At 37.0% G+C, this 22,500-nt stretch overlaps 1 protein-coding gene across 30 annotated transcripts in view; it reads right to left on the bottom strand.

Annotated features, from left to right (window-relative positions):
- Positions 1-22,500, bottom strand: part of tim (timeless) — a 510,805-nt gene that overhangs the window by 158,542 nt on the left and 329,763 nt on the right. For all 30 annotated transcript variants that reach the window (XR_010850869.1, XR_010850868.1, XR_010850866.1 and 27 more), the window contains one exon: positions 10,902-11,026. Coding sequence is in view for 26 of the 30 variants with exons in the window: in XM_067091829.1 (XP_066947930.1) it covers positions 10,902-11,026 (125 nt within the window). In the remaining 4 variants the exon portion in view is untranslated. The remainder of the gene's footprint in view (positions 1-10,901; positions 11,027-22,500) is intronic.

Genomic DNA, 22,500 nt, shown 5'->3' with positions numbered 1-22,500 from the left:
AACCTTCGGTCAACTTTAACTTGACCGAAATGGTCGAAAAACGCAATTGTAAACTAAAACTCTTACATTCTAGTAACACCTTCATTTTGCAACAAACGGTAAGTCTCTAGCACAATATTTTGATTTATGGTGAATTTTTGAAAAAAAACTTTTTCCTTACGTCCGTGCGCAGTAACTCGGCTGAAAATCTCAGAATTTCTTTAGTCACCTTGTCGTAATTTTTGCACCGTTTTATATTAGGCCTTACATAAAGTGTTATACATGAAAATGTGCGCAATATCATGTAGAATACAACAAAAAGTAACTCATTGTTGTAGCTTTTATCAGTTTTGAAATATTTTCATATAAATCACGATAAATAGAAAAAATTCAACCTTCGGTCAACTTTAACTCGACTGAAATGGTCGAAAACTGCAACTGTAAGCTAAAACACTTACAGTCTAGTAATATTCAATCAATTACCTTCATTTTGCAACAAACAGGAAGTCTCTAGCACAATATTTCGATTTATGGTGAATTTTAGAAAAAAACTTGTTTTTACGTCCGCATGTCACGAATTCATGCATCTTCTGTGATAATATTTTCTCTGTGTTGCTTTGATTGTTTTACAATTTGTTATATACCAAAATCATCGCAATTTAGCGTACAATACAACGAAAAAAAAATAACTCATTAGCTTTAACCGTTTTGCTCACAGTGTGATTTGTATACAATTATATATGAAATTTTGTTTTCGCGCTGCCATACATTCCAATATTTATATATGATAATGATATTTTTTTTCATTTCTGATGGTTGCATACTAAACTTCAGGCAATGACAAAAAAAGGAGCCAATGAACTCTTAATCTTAAAAACTAAGCGTGCTGTGATTTTTTGAAAAAAACTTTTTTTCCGCTTCGGCACTAACTCCCGAACGCCACCGGCATACGACAGACACTTTTGTAAATAGAGGCTCAGCGTTTAAGGGTTAATCAGGGGTTCATGATAATGAATGGTAACAATGGATGCTAGTAAGGTGGAGAAATATTAATAAAAAGTAGATCTTCCAGGGCAATACAGAGAAAGAGAAATCTTACAAAAAAAACTCAATACAGTATTAAAGATTGTGAGAATCCTTATTGTAATAAAATCCCTTAAGAGTATGTAATGTATTTGCTGGCATACAAGACGTACCCTCACATAAGACGCATGCCTATTTTACAATGATATTTTGTGGAAAAAAATAATTTTAGTTTGTTTCACCATATATTTATTGAAAGACATCTTCAAGTGATTTTGTATGGAAAAATGTTTGATTCTAATTTAAATCTGCTGTTATAACACTGCCTTTTTTGTTTTTCAGCCATGGGTTTGGACTCAGTATGAAATTTACCATAAATAAATAAACAATGTTACTCTATGGGAAACCATACACAAACTCACCTCCTCTCAGGTCAGCTGTACAGTTGTTTATATAAAGGTAAAGCTTGAGTTTAACTGCCTAGCCTAGTTCCTGCCAGTCGCCGACTGGGACAGGTTACTGCCTTTATGGCCAATGAAGAATGAGAGGAATTTATTTCTGGTGATAGAAATTCATTTCTTGCTATAGTGTGGTTTGGATTCCACAATAAGCTGTAGGTCCCGTTGCTAGGTAACCAATTGGTTCTTACCCACGTAAAATAAATCTAATCCTTTGGGCCAGCCCTAGGAGAGCTGTTAATCAGCTCAGTGGTGTGGTTAAACTAAGGTGTACTTTTTTTACCACCTTTATGCAGGGGTCTGGGTGTGTGTGTTTGTGTGTGGTTTGAAACCGCACCCCCCCCAACCCCTGAGCCAGGTCAGGGGACGTTGCCCTAAGTGAGGTTAGGTAGGTAAGATCTGGTTAGGTCAGGACCTGGCATTAAGGAAAGGTTAGGTCTATTTATGTAAGTGGAACCTGTCCTGGTCAGCATCTGGTAGGACTCAGGCTGCACAACTAAACTCAAGTTTTACCTATATATGTGTTACTGCAATAGGTGACCAGGCCAACGCTATGATTTTGTTTACATTCAGTCACTGCCAATGGCTGACAAGCGGAAGGATTTTTTTTTTTTCTGAGATTAAATAAATGTTTCCTGAAAGGTAAAACAGTTCTAATATAATGTAAGAGATATCAGGTGTGGGTTATGTATGCTTGTGAGCTTCCCTTATAAGCCAACTGCTGATGTATCGTAAGCAATTTTTCATAAGTTTGTGATACTAACAGACTGATAATTCGGATTGCTTTCAATATTTTATTATTGGTAACACAATTTACTGTAACAATTATGCTTGTTTTTCAATGTTTTATTATTAGCAATAATTTTTTGCCTACCCAATGTAGGATAGGCCTAACCTAGCCTGCGGTGCCCGGTCTCCCATCCATAATGCTGAACAGTCGCATCAGACTTAAGGCAGTTTTTTAATACATTTAAAAATAAAATAGTGCGTCTTATATGCCAGCAAATACAGTACTTTCTATATATACTGAAAATTATAAACAAAACCAAGAGGAATATGAAAAAATGAGAGCGGTCAATTCACGAATGTAAACAAGAGATACACCTTGGTGAAGACGCATGAGGGCAAAACAAACTTCGTACTTTAACATGAAATAGGGATATTATTAGGAAATATTATTCCACAAAGAACTTAAAACCATGTACTTAACTTTCCTCAATGAAAAACTACTTCTTGGCAAAAAACACTTCACAACAAAAATCTTTTGGAGGAGAAAACAGTGGCCCTTGTCAAAAGAATAAACGACAATGATGTAAATGGAACCTCTGGCAACAGAGGAGCTTCCTCCGGCAGCCAGATATACAGCCCAATTGACAGGGAGGACGGTCAGGTACTTGGAGGTCGTCATCCAGCAACTGACCACCACAACAACAGTAACCAGCAACCAGGGACTGGAGCTGCAGATGCAAACCAGAAGAAGAAATGGACAAGAGAAGAAAATATGGAAATATGGAGATGCTACATCAGAAGTAACCCAGAAGAAAGAGGATACAGAAGAAGACTGGTCAACATCTGGAATGAGAGAAATAACACACCTTAAACAGAACAGAGGCTGGCAGACGAAGTAAGAAACATCAAGAAAAAGAACTGGCTCTCCACAACAAAAAGAGAGGAACTGGAAAGAGAAATAACACCCAGCAACGAAGGAAAAGACGACAAACTAAGAGATGATGACAGAAAACGGCAGGAATGATGACCAAACAATGACACACAGAGAAACACTGAAGATGTAACAGAGAGGTTGGAATGGGTGGAAAAGATCAGACAATGGATGAAGCCAGATACAGAAAGAACAGAGATCCCCTCCATGAAAGCCTACAACACAAAGAAACCAAGGAAGAAAACAAGTGAAGTTAATGAAATAATGAACTAATACACACCACCAGTATCACAGAAACAAATAACCTGGCATATGCAGGAGCAAGACTAGTAGTAGAATTCATGGGGATACAAACACCAACACCACAATCACAACCAACCCAATAGAAACCAAAACAGCAACCGCCTTGGAAAAGGTGCCTGGAAAAACAAATGGCGATGAGATCTGACTTGAGTAAACTGAAAAAGATTGCAGAAAAGCAGCTAAGAAGCAAGAAAACAAGAGAGGAACTAAATGAGAAAAACAAAGTACGGGGGAAAGGACTAAACAACACAATAAAAGATACAAAACAGGCTTAAAGCCAAGCACATAAGATCCAATGGTAAATGAACAGGAATAAAGGATATCAACAGAACAAACTCTTCGGAACCAACCAGAAAAGACTATACAGCCAACTAAGAGGGGAAGACAACTGCCAGGAAATTCCTGAAGCAGAACCAAGTAAGAGAACCTGGGAAAACATATGGAGCAGTCCAGTATCACAACAATCCTGCAACATGGCTCCAGGAAGTCAAGGCAGAAGAAATGGGGAGAATAAAACAAAGATTCACTGAGATCATGACAGACACCAACTAAAGAAAATCCCCAACTGGAAAGCCCCAAGGTCCCAATGAAGTCCACGGATACTGGCTCAAAAACTTCAAGGCACTACACACACAAATAGCAGAACAACTCCAGCATTGTATGACAAACCACCATGTGACCAATTGGATGACCACAGGGAGAAAACTACCTAGAAGATACAAACACTATCCCCCACCAACAGAAAGGGTAGGAGCACAAAAGACCAGCTCCTGATAGACAAAATGGTAATGAAGAATAGTAAGAGAAGGAGAACCACCCTAAGCATGGCATGGATTGACTACAAGAAAGCTTTCGACGTGATACCACATACGTGGCTAATAGACTGTGAAAATATATGGGGCAGAGGAAAACACCACCAGCTTCCTAAAAAATACAATGCACAACTGTAATACAATACTTACATGCTCTGGGATAAGACTAGCAGAGGTTAACATCAGGAGAGGGATCTTTCAAGGCGACTCACTGTCCCCATTACTCTTTGTAGTAGCCATGATTCCCATGACAAAGTACTGCAGAAGTTGGATGCTGGGTACCAACTCAAGAAAGGAGGCAACATAATTAACCATCTGATGTTCATGGACGACATTACGCTGTATGGTAAGAGCATCAAGGAAATAGATACTGTACCCTAATCCAGACTGTAAGGATTGTATCTGGGGACATCAGGATGGAGTTTGGAATACAAAAATGCACCTTGGTCAACATACAAAAATGCAAAGTATCAAGGACTGGAGGAATAAAGCCATCAGATGGGAATAGCATCAACACATAATTTAAATGAGAGACTGTATTTTTCCAAATTACAAAAGGGATAAAACGGGGGAGTTTTCAACCATTTGCACAACAGTCCTCTTCAGCCAAAGGCTCCCCTGTTTTATCCTTTTCTGTATTTTGGAAAAATACAGTCTCTCATTTAAATTATTGTGGCTTTTTACTCATTACTTCCGATCACAATATAGTGATGCACCACAAATCAAACACATAGATGAGATAGGATATAAATACCTAGGAATAACAGGAGAGGATATAAAACACCAGGAGATGAAGGACACGATCAGGAAAGAATATATGCAGAGACTTAAGGTGATACTCAAGTCAAAACTCAACACCAGAAACATGACGAAAGCCATAAACACATGGGCAGTACAAGTAGTCAGATATAGTGCAGAAGTGGAATGGATGAAGGCTGAACTCCGCAGCATAGACCAGAAAACTAGGAAATACGTGACAATACACAAAGCACTACACCCAAGAGCAAATACAAAGAGACTACAGTATACATAACATGAAAGGAAGGGGGGAGAGGGCTACTAAGCATAGAGGACTGCGTCAACATCGAGAGAAGAAGACTGGGGCATTATCTGAAAACCAGTGAAAACGAGTGGCTAAGGAGTGCATGGTAAGAAGGACTGATAAAAGTAGATGAAGACCCAGAAATATACAGAGACAGGAGAATGAAAAACAGAACAGAGGAATGGCATAACAAACGAATGCACGGACAGTACGAGACAGACTAAAGAACTGGCCAGCGATGAAACATGACAATGGCTACAGAGGGGAGAACTCAAGAAGGACACAAGGAATGCTAACAACAGCACAAGATCAGGCCCTAAGAACCAGATATGTTCAAAGAACAATACAGTATATGAAAATTACATCTCCCCCACATGCAGGAAATGAAATATGAAAGACGAGACCATAAACCACATAGCAAGTGAATGTCCGGCGCTTGCACAGAACCAGTACTAAAAGAGGCATGATTCAGTAGTAAAAGCCCTCCACTGGAGTCTGTGCAAGTAACACTAGCTAGCTTGCAGTAATAAGTGGTATGAATGGTACAAACACCAACCTGAGGGAGTGATAGAAAACGATCAGGCAAAGATCCTCTGGGACTATGGTAATCAGAACAGACGGTGATACGTGCCAATATACCAGACTTGACGACTGACAAAATCAAAAAGAAAGTATCACTCACTGATGTGGCAATACCATGGGGCACCAGAGTAGATGAGAAAGAAAGAGAAAAAATTTATAAGTATCAAGACCTGAAAATCAGAATAAGAAGGATATGGGATATGCCAGTGGAAATTGTACCCATAATCATAGAAATACTAGGCATGATCCCAAGATCCCTGAAATGGAATCTGGAAAAACTAGATGCTGAAGTAGCTCCAGGACTCATGCAGAAAAGTGTACTACTAGAAACAGCGCACCTAGTGAGAAAAGTGATGGACTTCTAAGGAGGCAGGATGCAACCCGAACCCCACACTATAAAAACAAACCCGTCGAAGAGGATGACTGTGATAGACAAAAAAAAATATATAATAATAATATTTATTATTATTATTATTATTATTATTTTATTATTATTATTATTATTATTTTGTTGTTTTAGTTATTATTACTATTATACTGTGTAGTTTAACCAAACCACTGAGCTGATTTACTTTGCTCTCACAAGGTAAACTGATTTATGTCCAAAACTTGACATCTGTTGGAAATTATATTTTAGGCATTCACACAAAAGTTGTTCAAGTGTTAATGTAACTTTACAATATGTAAATACAGGGACTGGATCATATGGGCTATTCATCAAATGTCTGTGGGTCAAATGAGTGTGACCAGTTCTAAGATGAGTTAAAATTACCTGCCTGTCTGTTGTTTAGGTATGATGAATTCCACATTCCAACATTAGGCTTAATTTGTTTTAATTTGTTACAGTCATTTTCATTGTTCCATATATTCTGTCATTAACTGATTATATTCAGTTTTAGAGATGACATATATAATCACTAACTGGAATATCTATGTGTGATCTTTTCATGTTAGTTGCAGCTTTGGCTGCTGAAAATGCAGAGTCCATAACTATAGGACAAAGTGAAAATAATTTGAAGACATTTCTTTGAATGACAATGGTCATATAATACTCAGCCAGTTATCTTGTACTAGAGAGGGGGAGGGTGAGGCTTGCTAGTGAAATGTCACTAGTAGTCTCAAAAGCAAAGGCCAACTCTCAGAAAATAAACTGGGTAGTTTCTGAAGACAGAAGTAGGATGTGACATTATAGGGAAAAGCTAAAGAAGGGATGGCAGAGAGGGTAAAGCACAAGCTCAAGTTTCTTGGATAAGTTTTACAAAGACACAGAGACAAATAAAAACCACCTACCACTGTTGTTGGAGCCATTTCTCAAGACAGTGTTACTTGAAGACTTCCAGAGATCAATAGTATGCTCAACATGGATTTTAGGAGACTAAACAGAGGAAAACAGACTTAGATCACCTCAAAATTGCAACTTGTATTGTTCACCTCAAATTTATGAATTATCAATCATCTCAAATTTGTATCAAATGAACCACCTTTCACATTGATAAATTGGTAAAAAGATGCAAAATCTAGACATTTTTTTTATTACTGTCACTACAGGTGTATGTGAGAAAAACTCAGGTGCAAAATAACCTCTGTATTGGGAGCTATTACAATGCACTAAATGGCCCCAAATGTAATGCCCTAGGGCATGGCATGAAATGAAAAGAAAGTTACCAAACCAAAGAAAGATCTGTAGTGTTCTATTGTTTGTACAAACAGCCTGCATTAAATTTCCTTTGATTCCTATATCATTGCACACTCAGATTATCCATGAAAATATTAGTGTATCTTGATCTGAATTAAGAGAATGTCAGACTTATATGGACTGCCAATGTCTTGGTTTATGTACAGGAGCTTTGTCACCATGAAGGGAAGTGTAGCCCAAACCTACTGTTAAGGCACTACTTAACAGGAGCATAAAGAAGGATGTAAGAGAACATCTAGAGGAGAACAGTGTTGTAGTCACTGAAGAAGGACCTTCCAAGTTTAAGTGAAAATGACATTTTCTAGGCTGGATTTATGGAATCCAGAGACTACTGAAGAAAGTAAATCTAGAAAAAGAAAGGTGTAAGTAAAAACTGCATTCCATGAATGAAAGAGTCTTCTCTTGCAAAAGACTAGTAAAATTATGAATTTATTTCTGAGCAAAGGAAACATGGTATTTCTGTTTAAACTTTCCCCTAACTTGAGGATTTTCTTGTTTTTATAAGCTAGATCTTCCTAAGAGTAAGGTAACTTGGTTTCATTTTCCTAATATCATGAAATAATATACAGCATCTTCTCCACAGAAAAGGTGAATAAAAAGGAAAAGCAAGTGAAAGTAAGCTGGTAAAGGATCTCGCTAAAACAAGACACTGCTCAGCAGCTTACAAAATGGATGGAAGTATGTTGTTTTAATTCCAAGGTTATGCACATAAAAAAGTCCTAGGATCACCATTCTAAATCTGTGTAAACTTGAAAGTAGTTTCTAACTGTAGCTTTTGTCATTTCTTCAGAAGTCTGTCAAACATACAGACTTCAAACATACAATGAAAATTGTGAGCTGTGTAGTTCTGTAGGGAGGAAAATTCTAGCTTGTCATAAGTGGGTAAAGCAAAGCCCACTAATGGTTTATCAAGAGGTCCAACACTATATCCATCTGTTCCACACTAATAGGCATAAAAGAAGGCCAGTGTCTAATGTAAAAATCATCAATGGAAGAATGCTGGATACTATGAAATATTACTAAATCTTGAATAGGTTTCATCTTGAAACAAATTTTTCATAAAAACTAGTAGTCAGTACCTTTCTTTCTCCTTTTCCTTATACTGTCCTTCTAAGACCTGGCTGCTGGGTCACAGACTCTTATCTCATTTTCTCTGCCTAGGACAATGGAGGTTCACATAAAGAAGGCTCCTTTACCTAAGAAAGTTCTTAGGTTACAGCCATGTCAGTCAGTTCTTCAAAATGCCAATGCCATTGCTCCAAAAACCTGATAGCTTTCTGGACAGGAAATGTTAGTGAGAGAGGGATTCAGCCAAGTTTCAAAGTACAAAAGGCTACTTCACTCCCATTCAAACAGTTTATGATTGGCCATGTCAAAGTTGCAGAAAGTTAGAGATGCTATTCCATTATCTTGTATTCCTTCCAGACCTTTCAGCACACTATATGGTCCATTTCACTTAGGTATCCAATCTTAATTACCATCCTACACTCCTTACGAGACAAAACCACTCCAACTTCAGGAAATTTGTTAGGCTGTGAGTTTAACGATACCTAGCTATACCCAACCTTAAAATCATAACTTTTCAGTGGGGTATCCAGATCTTAATTACCATCCTACATTCCTTATGACACAAAACCATTTCAACTTGAGGCAATTTGCTAGGCTCGAGTTTGACGATACCAACCTTAAAATCAGAACTTTCAATGATCCGACATCATTGAGTAAGCTGATAATTCAGATAGGATATGTTCTCACTTCTTGATATTCTCCCAAACAGAGAGCTACTTCTTTATCTAATTATAGTAATTTCCTTTCCTAGAGAATTTAGTAAGATAATGGTTCGTATCCCGCATAAATACACAAAATTTCTAAACAAATACTGCTTAACAGATAAAAAATAATTGCTCCACATCATAGTCTCACCCTCCTCTTCTTTGACTAGATACTGTACAGACATCTGGTATAGTGAAAACTTTATACTGAACAAGGGAGTGACAGATGAGGGAGGGGGATGTTTGTCTCATTTAAAGGCATTTTTTTACCTCCTGAATGTAAATGACATTTGCAAATTCTTAGTCATCCTTTTGGTAAGATTATGATTTGGGTGTATGAATAAAACATTTTTTAAAAGTTTTACTTGGAACAATTTTTTCCTAACCATCTTTGTTTGGAAGAGCCATGAATATTCTAGCTTCTTCAACAACAATGAGAAGCCGAATTTCATCTTATCTATTCTTTATGTGGTATTTAAAACCCATTGCAATAGCTATAATCTCTAAATCATAATTATGAACTCCAGTGACTAAGCATTACTCTAAGTCAATTCTTAAAAGAAAAAAATATTTTCAAAACATTATTTCATTTCATACATTTTTCCATAGTACTTTTTCTTCACAATATAAACCATTCAAGCTGCCTAGTATTCAGGCAAAACTACAAAGATTTCCAGTTAATAGCCCTGACTGACTCGATTTTCCTGTTATTATAAATTTTTTATGTTATACATATTAGGAGGCTAATGATTTTGTGATTACAGTGTTATTACATTTACGACTATTTTCGATCAGGGAATCGATAAAAAAAAAAAAAAAATCGTAAGACATCTGAGACTTTTAGCTATGTCCTGTAGGTAGCATCTGAGTAAGCATCTGCAGTTCACAAAATATTACACGATACAGTAACTGCTGTGACAAATAAGTCTCCGAAACATCAGATTTGTAACTAGCTTTCTTGATCATTAATGACAAAGGGAAAAATTACCTTTAACATTTTAATTACTGATGTTAAGAAAAGCTAATTTTGACAGAGATACTCATGTACTGCATGTGCAATTAACATGCTTGATAAACACAGGACAGAAATGAAACTGAATTTGATAATAAAAACTTGGAAGTATGATGTTCATAATGAAACAAAAAACAAATTTCAATGAAGCTCAGTTTCATAAATAAAAAAACCATGTGTCAAATTAACTCACTATCAGTCTTATCCATGCATGCAGACAGATCGAGAGTTACACCATGCAATGATTCATGCTATTAAATACTTATCTAGTTATCAGTATATATAAAAGTTTAATCACCAATTCATCTCATATATGCATACACCAACTTACTCCTATACACTGTAAGGTTGCAGTACTGTGTGCTTATGCATCAATAGCAATACTGTATGCACTTTTATGTAAAAGACCCTTAGCATTTTAAATATGAAGTGTTCATCTGCTTATCAACTTTAAGAATTGTTGTTACTATATGTATTGTACAACAGGTAATAAGAACAGGATAACGAACATAATATTAAATAAATAAAAACATATAAATACAACATTGCATAAAGCACTCACGTTAATTCAATGGCGACAGGTTCGGACAGTGGTCTTGGGAACATTGAATTTACCCTGCCATCAGGATTCTCAGTTCTAATACGTGTACACTTACGTAGTATATATTCAATGAGATCAGCCCAATCCTGAAGAAAAAATATAATGCATAAAAAATCAATAAAATGGCAAAAGGATACCATCAGAATTCTAAAGCAAAGTAAAAATAAAGATTAAAAACTTTCATTTACCTATACAAAGTTTATCAGTTCACTTCAAGTGACAGAGTTTTCATTACCCACTCAAGCAATACCTCTTCAACAAATAATGAAAGCTTATTAACAAATGTCTTAGAGACTAAGATTCAGCAAAAAATCAACAGATACAAATATGCCCCCTATTTGCAAATCAAAGAAAGACTGTAATTATGCAGAAAAACATCTAAGATAATCAATGTTTACAAATAACACTAGAGCAGAATCTGAAGCATCGGGTGCTCAGCCAATCTGCACTAATTAGTACTGTATTATTAATACATCCTAGAAAGGTGAAAAATTGCCTCTCCCACAATCCTGTCTCTTGCAGGGGTAGTGTCAGGAAGATGCTTGAGGGGGGGGGAGAGAATAATCAGAACTGATTTACATATGGGACTCAAGGGAAGGGTCTGATTAGGTAATAAAAAATATATTTCTAAGGTTTCTGAATTTCCTGTAGTCTGCGTCAAGCATTATCCAGTATAACAACCAAAGGCCCATAAGAGGAAAATTATGTACTGTATTTACAAAAATTTTAAGAAAACGTGTCCATCAAACAATCTGGTCTACAGTATTACAATTTACCACTGTGAGTACTTTACTACAGTTGGAGATACCGTGGTACCATAAAGAATAAGATTTGTTAATGCTATTCGTATTAATCATATTTTGCCTACCTTCTTGGCAACAGAGGTCTCATGTAGTCATATTTCTTTCATTGGGAGGATTTTGGGTTATCTAAAGCAATTTTAACTTATATTTTTATACTGTTGTATTTCTTACAGCCAGTGTTTTCCTTACCCATTGAGGGGTTACTGTACACATGCACTGTATTATCTTTTAATTTATATCATATTTCCTTTTAATTCTGAATTTTGATTTAATTTTCTGAAGAATACATTATTTTGGTTTATTTATTGTCACTCTTTCCAATACAGTTGGGTTATGTCGTATGAAGCCCACTGTAATTCTTTGCTAGCCTACATATTGCCTTGTTGTTTCTTCTTGTTCTCAGCTTCACAATAATCAGTTTCCTCTCGTTCTCTCTTTACGTTGTTTGTAATTAAGATACATTTATTCTTTCATACTCTGGTCTATTTGATTTTGAGTTTTGCAATTAAAAGTTTGACAATTTAAATATTTAAAGTTAAATTCTTAAATTTACAAATGTGAGTGAATTTCATATCATATGAAAAATAAAACTGTGAATTTTATTTTATATCTCCTTTTTATCCTTAGCAGATGATGGTAGGTGCCTTGTTAGTAACTGTTTGTTTATTATGCATCTACATACTTGTACAGGATAGCCTTGATGTGTCTGTAACTCAACTCATGTTTTCGTAAGGAACCCCTCCTCCAGTGTTTGTCTTGCAGGGTTCAGTGTTATTTGTCTTGCAGGGTTCAGTGTTATTTGCCTCATCTGGGTGCGCAATATTTATATGGACTATACCATAAACCATTGATTCCTGTTTATGGAGAGATTCCACAAGCAACATACTGTCAAATCTTTAGTGGGCACCTCTCTAGATTTATCTGCTTCTGGTTGCAGTACCATGGCTTCCTCTCTCGTGCCTCATGTGAGGAATCAGGTCGCTTCTGATGATGGCTTGGTGTCTCCCTGGCCACTTCCCATGCCATAGAGAAAAACCTCAAGAGATCTGAGGGTTCTTCAGCTTCTGCTGTTCTCATTTTTGTAGCAGGTGGTTCTCCACCTTGGAAGGTGGAAGGCTTCCAGGATTGGTGATCATTCCTCTCATCCAGTTACCATAGGAAGGGATATCTTATATACCCCTGCTGCTCTTGCAATTGCTCTCCTCCATCTGGCCTGTGCCACCAATTTGGCTGCTTCTTCATCTCACAGTTCTGCCTTGCTGAAGTCAGCAGACCCTGTTTTTTAAGATAACTTGAAACATTCTGCCTTCCCTAAGATGTGGGGTACTGTGCTGTGGTCTTTTACAGAAGTGGATTCTGCTGACAGGCACTCACCCCCATTAGATGTGGACAGAACTCATTACAGTATTTGATCTCCTAGGTTAAGCCCCTATCCTTCACATTTTTCAGATATTTTAACAGCTAATTACTAATATGTTGAAGAGGTATGCAGAATTCTAAGACCTCTTCAGCATTCTTTCTGCTGCATATCTCCAGGAACTCTGCTTATCTAAAACCTTGGATCTCTTTCTCTTCTTGACGGCCTTTGTTAGGGAGATAGGGAAAAACTTCCTTTCACTGCCACTAGTGCTGTGATTTTCATCATGAGTGGCTTGTTCTCAGTCTTGTTGGTATCCATCAAACCTACTCAATTTCAAGTTATTGTTAAGCCCTCTCTCATTCTCCACTGAGCATCCAAAAATCTTCACTCAGCAGCAAGTTTACAAATGCCTTGCCATTCCAGCAAGGGTGGAAGTTTTCAGCACAAGATCCCAGGCAAAAGGGAAAGTCATTATAAAGTTCCCTTCCTCCTGTGGTCATGGCTCTCCTGGAGGGTGCTGTCTTGAGAACCAGTGGCCTTTATGGTGAGAGACTGGAAGAGAGTCATGGGTCCACAGAAGTCCTTTCAGACTAGCATCACCACTCTCTTTAGGGATGGGCAACCCCTACACTCTGCAGTATCTTTCAGCTTGTCCCCTTCAAGTCCTACAAGCATGACCGAGGGAATTTTTAGGACATGGAAGCAGAGGCTGTTTCCATTCAGATATTTCTCCCTGAAGACATCAAGAGATTGGAGGATGATAACAGACCTTAGTCATCTGTACAAATTTCCCTAGCTAACCTGTTTTCATAGAAACATGTGGGTAAAAAAATGGAGAAGTATGACCTCTCTCCTTTCACAATAACCATATATTTGGGTATGTCAATCAACACTATAAAGGAGCAGGTGCACCCGTTGGGGGACAGGTTCTAGCTAGTGGTCATCAGGATCTTCATCTGGACTAATAAGAGAGGTTGGTTCACACAGCCACTTCAGAAATTGCTCTCTCAAACTACAGGCAGCAGGCTGTTGAAGGCTTCATCCTTGTCAGAGGAGTTCTCAGTTCCTACTGTGGATATGATTCTATGGGAACTTTGCTGTTGGCAGTAGAAAGAAAGCTGGTTGTGAATAGTTCCTCTGGTTCCTCAAGGGTCTGGAAGCCTGAAGTTCATGGATGTGTCAACTCAGGGATGGGGAGCCAACCTTCTGGATCTTCAAGCAAAGGGTCTGTGATTACCTTAAGAAAGGTGCAATCCTATAAACTTCCTTGAGTTAAGGACCATCCTTCCGGTCTCCAAGGAATCTATAACATCCTTAGAAAGGGGAAACATCAGTCTCACGGCAAGCACAACTGGCAACACTTATCTCTACAACTAAGAGGGCACACAGTGTTGCATGTCATCTGGCCGTGAAGAATTTAGCCTGAACAGGGGAGCACAATGTTATCACTGTGCCAAAGTTTATTCTGGAGTTGTGAAACACAGTTGCCAACACCCAAAGCAAGAACTCTCAGATCCTCCCATGGAAGTGGTCACTTATAAACCTACAGGGCAAGTGTTGCTACACTGATCAATGCCAGGCTTCCATTTTACTGCTGGCCTCAGCTAGATCCAGTGGTATGGGTCACGAACATGATGTTGCAGCCTAGGTAAGGTCTATATGTTTACTCCTTCCCTTACTGTTTCTTGATGGCAAAGTCATGAATGGACAGGTATTGAATAAAATGTCCAATATTTGCTAGTATGGCATGATTTGCAAGGGAATGCCTGGATAACTAAAGCAGCCTCATCCAACTGGTTTCAGCAATATTTTGTGCCCACAGCAAAGGCTAACTTGAAAAAAAAAGTGCTTCTTCATGAAGACTCCTCTCTGGACAACTGTCATGCCCATCCTCCTGCAAATGATCCAGTAAATGGCATCATGGTAATGTCATTTATTTGCCAACCCTAGAAAAACATTTTTGCACTGGCAATGGTGAATGCTTTCCAGCAGTCCATGACATTCACATTGGGGTTTGCATTGATTGCTGAGCAGATCATAAACACCTGCACATCTGGGTGCTGACAGTGATGGATTGAAGATGGCCAGGAGCATTATCTATTATCAAAAGAGCCTTAAAAGGAAAAGCCTGCCTTCTCTAAATATCTTTTTAATTTGGGGATGAAACATTCACGGAACAAATGCATAAACTACATTACAGTGTTACAAACATAGCTATTGTGTTGCCAGTAAACATGAAGAAGCCTCTTGTTTATGCTCTTCAGGGAGCAGTGAGTTTTTGGACCATAAACAATGACAGGCTTTATCATGTGGCCAGCCACATTGCCACATAGAACCAGTCATCCTGTAAAAGTTTCCCAAACATATATATATATATATATATATATATATATATATATATATATATATATATATATATATATATATATATATATATATATATATATATATATATATATATATATATATATATATATATATATATATATATATATATATATATATATATATATATATATATATATATATATATATATATATATATATATATATATATATATATATATATATATTATACAGGAAGTCCCTAGGTTATGACAGGTTAAACCACGACATTCGAGGCTACTACGCTCTTCAAATATATTCATCAGAAATTGTTTCCCAGCTTACGACGCCAATCTGATGGAAGAAATATGGCTCCAAAACAGCAGAATGGTCAAAATTTGGAGATTTTTTTCATGAAAACTCAATAAAATGCAGGCCACACTGTTTTCAAAACCCCAAAGGATTAAAAGCATGGTTCTCTAAGGTCTTACGATTTTTGACCATGTCTCGTCTTGCGACAATTTTCAGCTTACGATGCGACGTCGGAACGGAACCCCGGTATATATATATATATATATATATATATATATATATATATATATATATATATATATATATATATATATATATATATATATATATATATATATATATGCTATCCGTGTAGACATCCCAGGATTATATATGTAATCAACGGATAGGTTTGCTTAAAGAAGCAAATGGGTGTTACAGACTAAATACACACACAAAACAAAGCCACTACAACACCTTCTAAAAACATAACAAACATCTCACATGTCTCGAACTCTCGCCCTACCCAGCGCAACAACTTTCGCTGCTGGGAAGAAAGGGCGTTGGGTCGGTATGATACATGAAACATACGCTACCAGGGTCTAAGCGATGTCAGGCAGGGCAGCCGATCGAGACTACAGGTCTACCCCAAAGCCAAATCAAAAGTCCTTCAAAAGAAGGCATCGTGCTTACCCCATACAAAAATGGAAAAAGCATGTTAAAAAAGAAGAAGAAGAAGATATATAATTATATAATATAGTATATATATATATATATATATATATATATATATATATATATATATATATATATATATATATATATATATATATATATATATATATAGTAAACCCCCATATTCGCAGGGGATCGTCCCGCACTTCCCCGCGAGTTGCTAAAGTCCCCGAATACTTACAACCCCTCTAAAAAACTTAAAAACTGTCTATTTTGAATACTTACAACCCCTCTAAATAACTTAGAACTGTCTATTTTGATAGTTTAAACAAAAAACTCTAAAAATGCTTATACCTGAGTAGTTTAATAGTTTTATCACAAAAAGTGCATTTAATCATGAAAATATGAAAATACAGTAATTAGTGAATATTTCTCAGTGAAAAATACCGCGAGTGGGCGAATTTTCACGAATAATGGGTAGATACATTCCACAGAGAAATAAGCGAATAGGTGAGTCCACGAATAGTGAGACCACAAATACAGGAAGTTTATTGTATATATATATATATATATATGTGTGTGTGCAGGCAGTCCCTGGTTATCGGTGGGGGTTCCGCTCCTGACAGCATGACAATAACTGAAAATTGCCAGTAACTGATGACCAGGGATCAGCTGCTACACAAGCACCATAAAACCATATCACTGGTAACCAAGGCCACCGATAACCAGGAACTGCCTGGATATATATATATATATACTGTATACAGAATAAATATGTATATATAATTGTATATATGGAAAAAATTTACAGCAGGCTTTATCTTTGTATCAACAATTAAGCAATAAGGCCTGGAATTGAAGAGGAAACCAAGCCAGTTAAGGATGGTTACATTGCTTTAAGCATTAATTCAGCCTGAAAAACATAAAAATTACTGGAGAAGCTGCATTCCCTAATGGAGAGGTTGCCAACACATTTCCCACAGAGCTTAGAAAAATAATTGAAGTTAGAGGCTACAATCTCAGGCAGGTTTTCAGCTGTCATCAAACTGTTGCATTCTAGAAGGAAATGCCTAGCAGGATTTATACCCAGCAGATTCATAGTGCAACTGGGAGGTTTTCCTCTTGTTACACCTTTAGGACCTTGCTACTGTCAGTTTCCCTCTCAGCGCTGAATGACCTCATAGGTCACAGCGCTTGGGTTTTGGCCTAAATTCAAAATTCTATTCTATTCTAAGAACATTATTTAATAAGTTATCATTAATCTTCTGTTTTGTTATGATTAATCTTCCAGTTTATAACAACTGATTTTTCTCTTTGCCTTATTATGGAAACTGTGTGTGTGTCTGTGCAAAACATCCTATACATATTTACATCTTTAGCATGTATGTGTTTCTCAGTTATGACATGTCCAAAGCAAATTAATTTTGGCAACAGAGCTAAACAAGTAAAAAATGAGCCGATCGTCGCAATCGAGTTTTCTGTACATTGTATCGTCAAGGCCACCAAAAATAGATTTATCTTTTGGTGGTCTCAGTATAATGCTATATGAGCCGCAGCCCATAAAACTTTAAACTACAGCCCAGTGGTTGCCTAGCCTACATCATTGCCATGCGCACGGTTATAGCTAACTTTAACCTTAAATAAACTACTCAGACTAGAGGGCTGCATTTTGGTACGTTTGATGATTAGAAGGTGGATGATCAACATACCAATTTGTAGCCCTCTAGCCTTGGTAGTATTTAAGATCTGAGGGCGGACAGAAAATGCGCAGATAGAAAACAAAAAGTAATTAATCATCTTCTGTTTTATTGTAATTAATGATTTTTCACCTCACCTCATATGACAAAAGGTTTACTTGTATGCCTGTATATGTGAATTTACATATAAATATTGCACGTCATCAATGACGATGTTACCATTTACATGCTTCTTTTTAAGCCAACTCTATTATCATCACCATCATCCAGGTGCCATATCCCCCAGGACGTCAGCAATCATGGCTCGCCACTCCTCTCTTATTTCTGGCTCTCTGCAGCAACTAAGCTGCAGACATTCTTCCTCCAGTCATTCTTACCAATCCATCCATATATTTTTGTCTAGGTCTTCCTCTCAGCCTCCTTCCACTGATTTTACCAGTGAGAGAGAGATGTTCTAGTTCTCGTCTTCTCACTATGTGACCCACAAACCGCATTTGTCTACCTCTCACTGAAGCCAAAAGTTCTCTCTCAACGCCTACTCTCTCTAATACCTCCTCATTAGTTTTCCTTTCTGTCCATGATATTTTCAGCATCCTTCTCCAAAACCACATTTCTGCAGCCTGTAACCTCTCCTCATCTGCCTTCTTCAAGGTCCAAGTTTCACAGCCATACAACAATACAGACCAAATAAAACATTTCACAAACCTCCTCCTTAGATTCATAGATATTTTTGAGTTGGTGACTAATTTCTTGATCTTACCAAATGCATCTTTTGCCATGGATATTCTCTTCCTGATCTCTTTTTTGCATTTCCCATCACTTGTGACAGTGCATCCTAAATAATTAAAACTATCGGTTTGCTTAACTGTTTCAACATTAATTCTCATATCTGTTCTTGGGGGGATTTCATCTTTGGTGATAACCATAACTTCTGTTTTCTTAATATTTATTAACAGACTTCTTTCTCTGCTTGACTGGTGTAAACTACTGATTAAAGTTTCAAGTTTATCATGAGAGTCTGCAACAAGTGCTGTATCATCAGCATACCTGATATTATTAATATTGACTCCTCCAACCTTAATTCCTTCCATATCTCTGAGATCTCTCATTATCATTTCACTATATAAATTGAAGAGATCAGGTGATAACACACAACCCTGTCCTACACCTCTCTTGATGTGCCGAGTCTCTGATTCATCATTGTCTACTTTCACTGATGCCTCTTGATTCCAATATAAATTCTTTATCAATCTTAGATCTTTCCCATCAATATTTATCTGTTCCAATATCCTTATAAGGTCTACATGTCTAACCCGATCAAAAGCCTTTTCATAGTCAACAAAACAAACATACAGTATAGATCCTCTTTCACTTCTATTGCTCTCTCCATCAATATTCTCAAAATAAAAATTGCATTTCTTGTCCCTTTATCTCTCATAAAACCACATTGTTCATTGCCAATCCCTGGGAGTATCTTAATTCTTATTCTACTCAAAACAATCCTTAATATTATTTTTGTGATCTGACTCATGATACTGATAGTCCGGTGTTTATTGCACTCCAGTGTTCCAGGTATTTTTGGCATTGTGATAAATGTTGATGATTTATACATCTGTGTTGCAGGCACTCCATCTTCATATATTCCTTCCACTATTTCCACTAATATATCAATGATGTATTCTTCCAGAGCTACCAAAATCTCTGCTGCTATTCCATCATCACCTGTTGCTTTATCGCTTTTCATTTGTTTTAAAGATGCCTCTATCTCTGATCTGATTATACCTGGTCCCTCTCCATTGTCACTGAAGTCTAGATGTTCTATTCTATCATCATCAAACAATTCTCCAATATATCCCGTCCATCTTTCCAATATTTCTTTTGACTCCAGTACTATGGTTCCATCTGCTTTTTTGATACCAGTGCTGATACTTTTCTTCTTTTTAAAAGTAATTTCTTTCACCTTATCATACTTTCTCCGTTCATCCCCTTTATCCAAATCTTCTACCTCCTCACAAATATCAAGCATCCATTTCTCCTTTGCCTTTGTGCATTCCCTCTTAATAGTTCTATCCAGAGCTCTATATCTATCTTCATTTTTACCCTTTTGTTGCCTTCTTTCACCCATCATTATCAAGATATCTTCTGTCATCCATTCTCTCTGAGCTCTCCTTTCTGTTGTTGGTATTATTTCCTTACCTTCTCTTATTGCATTTTCCATATTTTGCCACTTTTGCTGAGGATGTTGGAGCACTGGGCCTCCCTCCTTAAGCTGGTCATATCTATTTCCTACAATTATATTATATTGGTTTTTATTTCCTCTGTTTTCAATAATTTCAGTTGCCTCTTTGATTTAGGTGAACTCTTCCTCTGATTTTTCCACTTCACCATCACTGTTGCTACAACTGGTACATGGTCACTATTACAATCGGCTCCTGGGTAGGTTTTCACTTGCTTGACAGAGTTCCTAAATCTTTTACTGATGGTTAGAAAGTCTATTTGGTTTCGGTTTCTAATTCTGTCACCAGGGCTTTTCCATGTCCAGAGATGTCTTGGGTGGTGCTTAAACCAGGTGTTTGATATAATCTGTTCTCTCTCTAAGCACCAGTCTACAAATCTGTTTTCTCTTTCATTTCTTCTACCTAATCCAAGAGGCCCAACAATATCTGCTGTTCTTCCTTGTCCCACCTTCGCATTGAGGTCACCAATAACCCTAATTACTTCAAGCTCTTTGCACTGCTCTCTTGCCTGATTTAACTCTAGATAAAATTGATCAACATCCTCTGCATCATGTTCAGACATAGGTGCATATACTTGTATTAGGCATATATTGAATGGTGTGGCTTTTATACACACCAACAAAATCCTGTCAGATACAGCCCAATAGCCTATCAAACATGGTTTCATAGATTTGTCTAACATCACACCAACACCTCTCTCAGCACTCTGGCCTCCTGAGTATATGAAGGTCCCTCCTGTTGAAGTTGGAGAACATCCCACTCCTGGCCATCTAACCTCACTAAGCCCTAATACTTGTAGCTTCATTCTTTCCATTTCTCTCTCTACATTCATTTTCTTTCCAGCCTGATATAATGTTCTAACATTCCAAGTAGCTATCCTTATTTTTCTTGTTTTATGTTGTCTTTGGGTTGTTATTACTTTTCTTTCTTTTCTTTTTGGGGCAGTAGCTTGATGACGGTCAAATGCCACCTGCACCACATGACTAAGTTTGACTGGGCGAGACAACCACAGCATCCATTCTGACATAATGCCCACTAACGCCGTTCATCTGCAATCTTCTTTGTGACACAGCCATGATTATTCTTGGAGGTTATACATGGTGAGGTCTCCAGTTCTCATCCACGCTATGATTATAAGTCATAGACCTACCCTTTACCTAAAAAGGTTGACCATACAGGCAGTAGGGGTTTTAAATTGGGAGTTTTCCTTCTCCTTAGCCTTTAACTAAAAAGTTTATCCACAAGGCATTGGAGCTGAACCCTAGCAAGGGAGGCTTACAGGTACTACACCTTGCCCAAGGGTGACCTGGAGGTAGCTGCAATTCAAGGTAACCTCATTATGTCCTTTAGCAAAAGCTTTGCAACCGGATACAGTTTAGCCTCACATCCAGGAGGATATGAAGATTATTAAGATTATCACAGATATCATAACAGTACACAAGAAAATATTTTATCACCACTGATATTATATTTCATCCCAACCATTAATTTCTTGATGTTGTTTTGTAACTTGCCCTATGTATACATTCATGTTTCATAACCTCTGTTGGCAAAAATACTGTTTTATATTTTTTCACTTATCGTATATGTTTTTCACATTTTATTAAAGGATATGAACTTGAAATAGAATATAAAATAACCATGCACAGTGCAAGAGAGAGAGAGAGAGAGAGAGAGAGAGAGAGAGAGAGAGAGAGAGAGAGAGAGAGAGAGAGAGAGAAACATTTGATACCACACAGAACTCCCTTTCTCTTATTTTGTCTTTTGGTGTTCTGTAATACATTTTTTACTGTATATTTTCAGTTGACCCTTTAATGATTATCACCAAATCTGCATGAGGAAAAAATCTTAAATATTCTTCCTGAAAATGTCATACTGCAACTGTTTCCCAATAACCTTGAAAACTGTTGTTTTGTTGATAGAATAAGTGAAGTGCCAGTGTAAGAGATTTTCAATAAAGAATATTTTTCTTGTTATAAAAATATATAAATTTTACATCATGTTGACGTTTAATGAAGTAAACATCCACAATGAATTAGAGAGAGAGTTGCTCATTGTGTTGTCAACATTTAGGGAAAATTTCATGATGGAATTTGCTTTATAAGTATTTTTGATAATTTACTGAGGGGTAGGTGCCACGTTTTTTGTGAGGAGATGCATCAACACATGGTG

Source organism: Macrobrachium rosenbergii, chromosome 48, assembly GCF_040412425.1.
Source record: "Macrobrachium rosenbergii isolate ZJJX-2024 chromosome 48, ASM4041242v1, whole genome shotgun sequence".
NCBI classification, from domain to species: Eukaryota; Metazoa; Arthropoda; class Malacostraca; order Decapoda; family Palaemonidae; genus Macrobrachium; species Macrobrachium rosenbergii.
Note: the sequence above shows the minus strand (reverse complement) of the source record. Positions and strands in the feature narration are given on the sequence as shown.